Source organism: Chionomys nivalis, chromosome 4 (assembly GCF_950005125.1).
Source record: "Chionomys nivalis chromosome 4, mChiNiv1.1, whole genome shotgun sequence".
NCBI classification, from domain to species: Eukaryota; Metazoa; Chordata; class Mammalia; order Rodentia; family Cricetidae; genus Chionomys; species Chionomys nivalis.
Genome location: NC_080089.1, coordinates 99,060,446 through 99,072,583, shown reverse-complemented (window position 1 = coordinate 99,072,583; position 12,138 = coordinate 99,060,446). Strand labels below are relative to the sequence as shown.

The 12,138-nt window shown below is 39.6% G+C and overlaps 1 protein-coding gene across 5 annotated transcripts in view; it reads left to right on the top strand.

Moving 5' to 3' along the window:
* Cep63 (centrosomal protein 63) overlaps positions 1 to 12,138 on the top strand; it is a 73,066-nt gene that overhangs the window by 19,408 nt on the left and 41,520 nt on the right. For all 5 annotated transcript variants that reach the window (XM_057766296.1, XM_057766292.1, XM_057766297.1 and 2 more), the window contains 4 exons: positions 4,938 to 5,051; positions 10,153 to 10,386; positions 10,695 to 10,834; positions 11,705 to 11,842. In XM_057766296.1, coding sequence (XP_057622279.1) covers positions 4,938 to 5,051; positions 10,153 to 10,386; positions 10,695 to 10,834; positions 11,705 to 11,842 — 626 coding nt within the window. The remainder of the gene's footprint in view (positions 1 to 4,937; positions 5,052 to 10,152; positions 10,387 to 10,694; positions 10,835 to 11,704; positions 11,843 to 12,138) is intronic.

Here is a 12,138-nt window from a genome sequence, read left to right as displayed (position 1 = left end):
GCAAATGTGGGGAATTCTTGGCTTTTTCTTGCAGAGAGTACTCTGCATGTTAGGTGGTTTAGTTTCAGTTCACATTTAGATGGGGCCGGAGTTACAAAGGGTTTGCCTCCCTCTGCTGATTTTGTATTTGCTCTGTAACTCCATGATTACTGACAGGAGGCAGTGAGTTCCCTCTCTGTATGAGCTCTGCAGTGCCTTGTAACAGTCACCAGGGTGCTTTGCGACTTCAGAGAGTCTGATTCAAAGTACGCGTGGGATCTAGGAATCTACACTTTACCCTATTTGAGAAACACCGGTCAGCACCTCTGTGTGACTACTTAAACATTTTCTGCTCTGGGTTATCTGTCACACACAGATGCCAGTATACTTTACTGTCTTGAACTGTAACTCTCATGCTTGATGTTCTTTTATACTTTAATGTTTTTATAGATTTAGAACTTGGTCTCAAAATACCACACACATACTGCTTCCCCTCCAGTCGTCTCCACTGATACCTTTTCTCCCAGCCCTTCACATCCTTATCATCAACCTACACTACCAACCATGAGCACAGAACCTCAGGAATTATCCTCTGGCCCAGGTTACTGCACTGACTCTGGGAGGCCATTTCCAGCTCATTGTTATCCTCTTCAACATTGCTCTCATCTTAACGTTTGAGGGTTTCGTCTACAGACATAGTTTATATCACACTCTGCCTTTGGAGTTTCTTAGCGTCCTTTCTTCTGTATCTGTTCTGTTCTCCTCGTCTTATCCACTTAGTTCCATTGGCATTCCTCAGTTCTCTTTATGAGATGTTTTCAATATATAGTCATTTCCATATTTCTGCCAGTCCATGAGTATGGCAGACCTTTCCATTCTCGGTGTTTTCTTCCATTTCCTTCTTTGGTGTTTTAAAGATTTCATTGAAGAGATTGATTCTTGGGTTCTTGGTTGTGTTATCCCACGGTATATGTATGTGTGTGCATATGTGTATTTACTTAATTCTGCATTTAATTTAATAAATTAAATAATTTATTTTAAAGCTGTTGTGAATGAGATTACCCTTTTGAGTTCTTTGTCAGGGTGTCTGGTATTGGGTACTGAAAAGCTTCTGAGTTTTGTGTGTGGACTTTATATTTTGCTCCTTTTCTGAAGGTGTTCATCAGTTCTGGAAACTGTCTGGTGGTGGGAGTAGAGTTTCATGTATGGGATCATTGTGTCCAAAGAAAGAATTATGTGACTTCTTCCTTTATTTGTATCTCTTTTCTTCCTTTAGCTTTTTGCTCTAAAACTCCAAAGACTGTTGAATAACAATGGAGAAAATGTATGTCTTTACCTCTCACTCTTCATTTTGGTGGCAGTGTTTGGGCTTCTCCCTATTTAGTGTGCTGACTGTAGGCTTGCTATGTATGTCCTTTCTTATGTTGAGATATTGTTCTTTACTGTTAGCTTTTTCAAGGCTTTTATAAAGAAGAGCTATTGGATTATGTCAAAAGTCTTTTCTTTAAGAGGGTCATGTGATTTCTGTCCCAGTGTTTGTTAATATGATGCATTATGTTTGTATATGTTAAATCATCCTTGTATCCTTGTAATGGTGCATACTTGGTCATAGTGAATGATTTATTCTTTCCCTCTAAGGCAGTGTTTATGTTTTCTAGTAGGTGTGTTTCTTGCAGGCAACAAATAGATGGATCCTATTTTTTAATTCAATTAACTAGTCTGTGAGGGAGAGAGATAGAGAGAAAGGGTTGTATAGAGTTGAATGTACACATGTCTTTGTGTGCCCATATGAGCACATGTGGAAGCCAGAGGGAGAAATTGTGTATCTTCCTCTGCCAATTTCAAATTTATGTTTTGAGACAGGGTTTCTTAGTAAACCTGAACCTTGCCATTTTGCTAGGGTGGCTGGCCAAGCAAGCTCCTGGGATCCTATTGTCTCCCCTCCAAGCACTGGAATTACAGGCACACACAGCCTTGGTCAAGTTTTTATGTGGGTCCTGGGGATTTGAACTCAGGGACTGTCACTTTCTCAGTAAGCACTCTTACCCACTGAGCCAGCTCCCTCGCTCTATTCTGTGTCTTTTGATTAGAGAATTGAAACCATTGCTATTCAGAGATACTAGTGAAAGTTATTGTTCATTTTTGTCATCTTGTTTTGTGGTGTCTGGTATCCTCCTAATCCTCATTTGTCCACTGACGTTTGTTCTTTCCTGTTGCATCATGGATGTTGATCTTTCTCATCAGTATGTAGATTATTTTAGTATTACTACAATGAGGTCAAGAATTGCTCTAGTTTGTGTTTATCAAGGAAAATTTTCTCTTTCCTTCAGTTCTGAAGAGTAGTGTGTTAAGTAATATTCTGTTGCTGTGCTGAAACACTATGACCAAAACCACTTGAGGAGACAGTTAAGTTCACAGCTTATAGTCTGTCACCAAGGGAGGCCAGGGCAGGAACCGCAGGTGGGAGCTGAAGCAGAGACAATGGAGGAGTGCTGTTTTCTGGTTTGCTTCCTCTACTTAAGTGCTTTTCTTACACAGCCCAGACCCATCTGCCCAAGGATGGCAGCTCCTACCACAGTCACTAATCAAGAAAGTGCCCCACAGACATGCCAGTCTGATGGAGGCACTCTTCCTATATGTCTAGTTTGTGCCAAATTAATAAAAGCCAACTAGCACAGATGGTTCAGTGGTTAAAATAATCTAGGTTGGCAATATTGTCTTTCAGAGCTTGAATTACATTGTTCTCTGCCTTGGCTATTAGAATTTTCGTTGAGAAATCTTTTATTCTGATGGCTTTACCTTTGTGTATGTATTTGTGCCTTTTTCTTGCAGCTTTGGTACTCTCTGTTTTGTATGTTTAGTGTTTAATTATAATATGATGTGGAAAGGTTCTTTTCTGGTCTTGACATTATAGGTGTTTTTTGTGTCTTGATTGCTCTGCTCCTGTATTTGGGTGTTAACCCATGGCGGTGAGTGTATTTTCTGCTACTTTATCTTGATCTTCTCACTCTTCTATGCTAACGAATTATAGATTGATCTTTATGTATGTATGTGCACATGTGTATGAACATGCATACGTGTATGTGCATGTGTGTGTGGCGGCTAGAAGTCAGTGTCCTTTACCCTCTACCTTACTTTTAGAGACAGAGTCTCTCACTGATCCTGCTAGACTGGCTGGCCTGTAAGCCTAGGGATCCCTCTGTTAATACCTCCTTAGCACTGGAATTTCAAATGTGTGCTGCCATGCCCAGCATTTTCTAGTGAGTGCTGTCCTATATGCTTGCATGGCAAGCATTGTTTGCATACTAAGCCATCTTACCAGCTCCTACATTTGGTCTTGTAATAGTATCTTGTGGATCTTGTACATTGTCTTCATACTGTCTTATTATTATTTTTTTTAAATATTTAATTTAGTTTTATGTGCACTGGTGTTTTGTCTGCATTTGTGTCTGTGTAAGGGTGTTCGATTCTTGGAACTGGAGTTACAGACAGTTGTAAGCTGTCATGTGGGTTCTGGGAATTGAACCCAGGTCCTCTGGAAGAGTAGCCAGTCTTCTCAACCACTGAGCCATCTCTTCATCTCTTCAGCCCTGATTTTCTTTCTTTTTTTTTTTTTTTTTTTTTTTGGTTTTTCGAGACAGGGTTTCTCTGTGGTTTTGGAGCCTGTCCTGGAACTAGCTCTTGTAGACCAGGCTGGTCTCGAACTCACAGAGATCCGCCTGCCTCTGCCTCCCAAGTACTGGGATTAAAGGCGTGCGCCACCACCGCCCGGCCCTGATTTTCTTATTATGTTTGTCATTGTCGGAATGTTCTAATTCATCTACTTTGTCTTCAGACTCTAAAACTCTATCTTTGATTTGATTTATTGGAAAGACTTTCCATTAAGTTTTTATTTGATTCAATAAGATTTTTTATTTATAAAATTTCTGTTTGTTCTTTTTTTCAATATTTCTATCTCTATTGAATTTCTCTTTCATATCCTGTATTGACTTTCTTATTTCATTTAGATGGTTATTTATGTCCTCTTTGAATTCCTTCCAAAGTTTATGTCCTGTTTGATTTCATTAAATAGTCTTATTTATTCATTCATTTAGTGTGCATGCCATGTCTATGTCACCCTCCAGTTGTGCGGCTGGGCTTTTTTGTTTTTTAAATACTTTCTAAATCGGTGCTGGCGCATATGATGGAATGCCATACAGACAGACAGACTGACTGACTGAATGGAATATCAGAAAGCTGAAATAACAATCTAAGGAACAATCTAAAGCTGAGGATTCCTGGAGGACAAAGATGGGATGATTCAGGGTCCTTTTTCTTTGATTTGCCTTATTTTCAGAAATGTCAGGCTCATTTTCATGGTGTACAATTTAAAATTCTGTTCATCAACTATAACTTTTAACTATTTGGCTCTGGGTTATTAATAAATACCTGTTAAAATGTGCTACATGTTTTCCATATTATTCAAGCTTTTGCAATTCTTCTGTGGAATAATAAAATTTTGACTATCAAAAATACTGGTTTAGCAGAATATGAAGTTAGAATTGGGCTATTGAGTTACTGATTTGGAAATCTATTCAAATCTCTTCAGTTCTGGGTTTGGATGTCAGGAATTTAGATGGCAAGGGAAATACTGTTATTTCAGATCACTTTTCTGTAAAATTATACGAAATGGTAACAGCCCTTAGGTGGCAGCAGACCTGTGAAGATGCCCAGGAGCCCACTGTCAGGTCTGTTTCTTCCTCTTCACCATAGGGTGTTAAGTCTAGAAAGACAGGCACCCAGAGGCACAGTGTGAGCAGAGTTCATTATTCCTCTCCTGCTCAGTCAGCTAAGCTAATGGAGCTCCTGCTGAGGAGAAGGGAACAGCTGCATCCAGGAGTGGGAGTCTGGGAAGCAAAGTGAGGAGTGTCATGGTCCAGGAAGCACTTAGGTGTTAAGTACCATAACTATCTCCTCAGGAATTCCGACAGAAGTCTCTGGACTGGGAGAAGCAGCGTTTGATTTATCAGCAACAGGTATCTTCTCTGGAAGCACAGAGGAAGGCTTTAGCTGAACAGTCGGAGATCATTCAGGTAAGATTAAGCTGTCCAGAAGACAGGTTTTGACTGAATTTGACCGACTGCCATGCACCTTCTGATGGTTGTTCTTTCTGGATTCTCTCTGCTAACCTTTGCATGGCAAGCCCATCTTCCTCTACTGTGGCTTAGCCTTGTCAGCATCTAGAGCTCAGATCCTTCTCTCCCTGCCTCACCCTTCGTCCATGCTGTCTTCACTCTCCTAAATTTGGTTTCTACCTATCCCACCATGCCTCTCCCGTCTCTGTCTCCCTTCCCATTTCTTTCTGCTTCTGTCATTGGTTTTTTTGTCTCTACTTCCGTCTGCTTTGTTTGTTTCCATGACAGCTTGAGCACTTTGGCTAAGGTGCCTCAGCCAGAGATCTCAGTTAGTTTGGCTGTTTGAAAAGAATCTCACTGCACTGGTGTGCACCCGAATGAAAATAATGTCTTGTGGCTACAGAAACTAACAACTTCAGCAAAAACTACATAGACATTGAATTTTTTCAGGATATGTCTTCTTGGGTCATAGCCAGTTCCTTTGCCTTTTTCCTTTAAAATCAAGAAGACAGAAAGAAATAAACTGAGAGAGGGTGGTGAGTTTGTATAACTACTCTTTGTTACCTGTTGGATGCTGGTCTGGTAGGTGTGTTATTTGAGGTATGACAATCCATCCACACTGGTAGTTCTCAGTTTCTAGAATGCCTGTAAGTTCAAAGAGCTAGAGGGAGATGTTCTTGTTTTTTTGTTTTTTCTTTTAAACCTTTATCTTCTTTGTCTCCCTGAAATACTAGTTGTCTGGCACACTACTGTGAATGGTTTTGCTATGAGGAACTCCGCTGAGACTTGCAGAACAACCCTACACCCCTTATAACAAAGACTGTATTGTCAAATTCAAGAAGCTACCAGCCAAAGTGGGACAGTGGAGCCCTCATTGAGGGAGGGCATGGGATGGGGTGAGATTTTAACCTAATTGAGAAAGCCCTGTGTTCTTGAAGGCTATAAACTGCTGTATTCTAATTATAGCCATTAGACTGGGAAAGAACATAATGAGTTTTTATTTTTTTCAGTCCTCATTTTATTCATGTTGTTTATTGATTACATAGCCTTTAAGCCACTGCTATCAAATTACTATTGTGATTAATTCTATGTAATTCAGACTTCCTTGTTAGTAAAAATAGAGTTTTTATTTACCATTCACTTGACTAGAGCTAGAATAAGACACCTTTAAAGAGTTGACATCTGTTGTATCCACTAAGGATGTTTGAATAATTCTTATAATAGTTTTAATAATTCTTATCATAGTTTTGTTTAAAATAAAGTTATCTGATAAATGTACTTCTCTTTCTCCTTTGGCAAACTAAACAAGAATTAAAGCTTCTTGTGACTCAATATGTGTCAATCAATGCTATATGATTATCATTCTTAAACATTTAATTAAACTCTGTGTGCCCATTACCTAATGTTAATAGTTGTCATCATCTTGTCAATCTTGTGTATGTGTGAGCATTAGAAATGTATTGCAGAAATGTACCTAATTTTCTTTCTTTCTTTTTGTTTTTTTTTTTTTTAAACATGGTATTACTGTGTAGTTCTGGCTGTCCTAGAACTCACTATGTAGATCAGACTGACCTCAAACTCACAGAGATCCACTTGCCTCTGTGTGCCCACCACCACCTGGCTATACCTAATTTTCTCTTCAGTGTGGTATTGAACTCATGGCCTCACTTATGCTAGGCAAGCACTGTACCAGAGAGCTAAACCCCATGCCATCTAAACTGGCTTTCTGTGGGCTGTTCATTTGTGTTAATAACACGTCTACATTTTTGTACAGCTGTTATTTGGAACTTTTTTCTTCTTTGTTTGGATATGGCATTAAAAAATCAGTATATTTTCTTTTATCTATGTGTATGGGTGTTTGGCCTGCACGTATGCATGTGTACCACTGTGTGCAGTGCCACAGAGTCAGAGCAGGGCCTTGCATTCTTTGGAACTGGAGTTACAGATCCTTGTGTGCTACAGTGTGGGTTTTGGGAACTGAACCCATGTCCTCCAGAAGAGCAAACTATGCTCTTATCTAATTCTGATTCTTTCCATCTTGGAAAACTAGAACTGGGTACACTTTTACTCTTTATTTTTGGCTATTAAAATGTTACCAAGCAGGCCAGACATGGTGGCACACTTTAGTCCCAGCAATGGGAGGCAGAGGCAGGTGGATGTATGTGAGTTTGACTAAGTCAGCCTAGTATGCAGAGTGAGTTCCAGAATAGCCAGGGCTACACAGAGAAACCCTGTCTCAACTCTCCCACCCCAAAGTTCCAGTGCAAATGAGACCATCTCATTTCAGAGCAGGTAAAAACTTAAAATTTCTATAGTATGACAGAATGACATTAATAGATAAATCATAACAATATAAGTTAATATTCACTCTGTGCAGTTTTCTCCAAGTGTCTAAAAGCCACCCTTCCACAGTTGACTGTATGAAGCAGAATCCAGTTGAGCTTGACTCATTACATTTAGTTGATATGTAGGAAAGCAGAAAATCTGGGAGATTGGGTAAACCTTATGAGAAAAAAATTCTTAAGTATTTTTATATCTAAAAATGAGATTGAAAAATAACTTCATGCTCTTTGAGTCATGCATTTACTCCAATTCTACTCAGCTATTAAAATTATATACTTCATGCTCATTTTGAAAAATGAGGACATCCTTTCTATGACTTTTTTAAAAAAAATGTAGTTTTGGAGCTTCAAGGAAGCTATTGTTACAGATAGGGAAATTGCTTAAGAACAGCATGGTTGGAAGGACCAGGGCTTTGATCTTTCCAGGGAATCCTAGTATAAAGGCCTAGTCATTGCAGCACCAGCCCCTGACCTATCTCCCCATCAGTGTCGCCTCCAGATGTGTCCACACAGGCCATCACATCCCTGTGGGAAGCCTAAAGAGCCTGCAAAGCTCTGAGCTCCGTGCGCACCTCTGACCTCGCTGTGCCTACTGTCCAGTGCAGGTTGACTTGAAGAGCTTTCTGTCTCCTGCTGTAATCGCCCTCTCGGTGCTTTCCTTCCTTCCACTGTCTTTTGTGGAGTTGCAGTAGCTCCCCTCTTCATTCAGTAAAACAATGCTGAATGCTTAGCAAGTTAGGAAAATTTCTGCTTCCTTGAAGTAATTTGTACACGAAAAGATTTCTAATATATTTACCTTTAAATGCTTCTAAAGTCAGCTGTTTAGGAGAAGTGATGATAATTTTTTGTAATTTTCTTACTTGCTTAGTATTGAAAGAGGTATTCTTGATGCTAGTGCCACTGCAGGAATATAATGTGAGTTGCACAATTTACCATTTTTTTGGTAGTTAGATTTAAAAGGTAAAAAGAAATTAATATATTTTATTTAACCAAGTATGTCAAATATTATCAGTTCAGAATTTGCATTCTTTTTTAAAACCAGGCCATTGGCACTCCCTTGTGTGTTTTACAGTTAGAGCATTTCTAAAATCAGAATAGCCACAGCGCAGTGATCAGTCTCCACATATGTCTATTAGTGCTATAGTGCACAGTACAGCCTGAGGTATCATTTCTAGTCAGTGCGAACACTGTCTTTTTACATGAGTGAAATAGTGAATGATTAAAAGAAGACTTGATTTTCAAAACTGAGAAGCTAATTTAAAATAGCAAATCTGGTTACGCTGTTGTTTAACACAGCTAAAGCTTCAGAACTGAATTTGCTTTCAGTGTTACATAGTCATCTTAGTGTTACATAGCAATCTCAGTGTTAGATAGAGATCCCAGTGTTCCATACCGATCACAGTGTTATATAGCCATCTTAGTGTTACATAGCATCCCAGTGTTACATAGCGATCACAGTGTTACATAGCGATCACAGTGTTACATAGCCATCTTAGTGTTACATAGCGATCCCAGTGTTACATAGAGATCCCAGTGTTCCGTACCGATCACAGTGTTACATAGTCATCTTAGTATTACATACCATCCCAGTGTGACATAGAGATCCCAGTATTACATAGCGATCACAGTGTTATATAACAATCACACTGTTACATAGTGGTCACAGTGTTGAGTTTTCTGTGTTGTCTTGGCCCCCTGAGCTCTCATTTGGGCAGAGGTTTCCAGCTGTGTCCTGTGAGCTCCAGGCTAGTGGATAGGTTAGGGTTGGAGTGAACTGAGGCTCAGCAAAGAGCCACAGACTTTTTCTCCTTCCTACCCTCAACCAATCTCTGTATTTACTTCTGCAGAGGGTTCTGTGGAAGATATCCTCTTGGTAAGAAGATTAGATTGTTTTTGAAAGTGTGGAGACAATTGCATACATAGCAGTTAGCAGTCAAGCTGGGTTGACTGTCACACAACCATTCTAGGGATCTGGTCAAAAGACAAAGCAGTTACCTCGACACTAAAGCCTTGAGCTCTCATTTACACATTGTTTGTCCGTTTTTGCCTGTCCTCCCTCCCTCCCTCCCTCCCTCCCTCCCTCCCTCCCTCCCTCCCTCCCTCCCTTTCTCTCTCTCTCTCCCAGCAGCATCTTTGTGTCACCATAATATAAAGTACAAGAGTTTGATCCTGTATTATATACAGTAGAATCTTTAAATCTGTAGCAGATGAATTCCACAGAGATATTTCTGTTTGAATTTCTAAAATAAAACTGTGTGTCTTTTTCTTAAAAGATGTTTAAAATAAAGGAAGTTTACCTTTACAAATTATTTATGTCCATTTTGAATGTATCGATGAAAAACCAGTTTGGATATTGAGTTAAAACTTGAGAAAACCAGAACGTGGAAAGCCAAAATATTCATCTGGTGTGCAGAGCTATAAGGCTAGGCGCTGTACACCACAGGCCCATGACACAGTTGCTTGAAGTCCTTTTATTTGAGTAGACTTTGATAGTGATGCCACTGGAAGGAATTAACTTCAGCTGTGTATATTTGGTTATATCTGTCAGCTCGGAAGTCTCCAAAAACCGCTGATTGAACCAGTCCTTCCTATGAGTACTTTTTCCTCAGTGAATACAGTTATTGATTATTTTATTGATTATTCTTTTATCACTCCTCTTTTCCTAAGAAAAATCCCTAATAATAATTTCTAATAATAAAAAAATAATATTTTTCTAGGCTCAGCTTGCTAACCGGAAACAGAAATTAGAGTCTGTGGAGCTGTCCAGCCAGTCAGAAATCCAGCACCTGAGCAGTAAGCTCGAGCGGGCCAAGGACACCATTTGTGCCAACGAGCTGGAAATAGAGCGCCTTAATATGAGGGTCAATGACCTGATGGGGACCAATATGACTATCCTGCAGGAGCAGCGGCAGAAGGAGGAGAAACTGAGGGAGTCTGAAAAGTTATTAGAGGTGTGTGTTAGAATGCTTAGGTTAGGGAAATGCGTACAAGTGTTTAAGACTGGTTGACCTAGAACTATGTTCCAGAATTCTCAGCTTCCTCCTTGAGCTGAGGCTGATGGCTCAGCTGCTGATAGCTGTATTAATACTGTCCTTGTCATAAAACTTACAGTCAGCCTCTCTGGTTGCTTTTCTCATGAAATAGAAATGCTGTAATGTTATCTGACTTTTTTTTTTTTTGGAGTATTTTGCAGGCTCTGCAGGAAAAAGAGAGAGCTGAAGAAAAGTTGTAATAATATCTGACTTTTTTCTTTTTGCAGGCTCTGCAGGAAGAACAGAAAGGATTGAAGGCAAGTCTTCAATCTCAAGAAAACTTCATCCTTGAGGCAAAAATGCAGAAGGAGAAACTGCAAACAAAATTGAAGACAGTTGACACCCAGCACTCCATAGAAAGCATGAGGTCTGTCTCAAGTATTATTCTGCCAGTCCATTTGAAGGTTTGGTATTGAATGCCGATTTTAATATTGAACATTTACATTTCTGTGTTTGATCATCTTGTCTGACTTGGTTTTAATTTATGAGTTAGATTCTCATTATCATAACATTTTCATGGATAGTTTTGTGTCCTTTTCATTTGAGTCTCTGTGATTCTGGGGATCATAAACTGAGAACTCCTTATTTTTTCCTCATTGGCTGATGAACCTCCATGCTGTAGGAGACTAGGGCATAGCTGCTTGTCATTAGTAACAACCTGTCACTGAGCTAGCCCTTTTGAAAACTGATTTTATTATATTGTTATTTTTTGAAACAGGATCTTATGTATCCCAGTCTACCTTCAAAATTAATACTTTGAGGATGATGTTGAACTCCTGATCCTCCTGTGTTTATTTCTCAAGTGCTGGGTTTACCAGTGCATGTGACCACACCTAGTCTCAGGGCTTCATGCATGCCATGGGTGTACTATACCAGCTAAGCTATACATCCCCAGCCCTGGGTTTGTTTTTTTATATCTGTTATTGCTAGGTTTATAGTAAAAAATAATTAAGTGAATTTGTTTAAGTCATACATCTCGCCTGACCATCTTGTAATTTATCAGTTAGCAATCAAGTTTCAACAAAGTGGTTTTGCTATTTTATGTGGCTTTTCCCTTTGAAAAATATGCCAAATCCTAGTAAAGATTAAATTACTGCTGACCCTGCATTGTTCTCCTGGTATATATTTCTTTTCATCCACAAAGCAAATGGCAAACTGAGCTTAAAATATGAGAGCAGTTGCGACAGCAGGCTGGCTCTGCACTGTTCTTGTTCCCTCCTTTTCCTGTCCTTCTCAGGCCGCTGGAGAAGTGTCAGGTGGAAAGAAAGTTCCCTTCTCCAGGCCCAGGAGTCCTAGATAATGTGCTGTCACAGCTGGACTTCAGCCACACCAGCGAGGAGCTCCTGCAGGCAGAGGTGACTCGTCTTGAAGGCAGGTAGATAATTAGCTACATGTTTGAAACTTCAAATTGTTAGGATGAACTTTGATCTTCGTGTTGACTCAGTAAAAATAATGCAGTAGTGGAAAATAAAGTTGATTTTCCCCTCTAGCATTCATAATGGCCTTGCTTCCTAATTCATTGAAAACATAGAAGAAAATGTCCTATCTTTCTGCCAGTCTGCCTGCATCGGGGCCTGTGGTCTGCTGAGATGTCTCAGACTGACTTGCTCCTGCTCTGATTTCCTCTCTGGGCTCTTTCTTCAGAATGATATATATAGACAGAAAGTATTC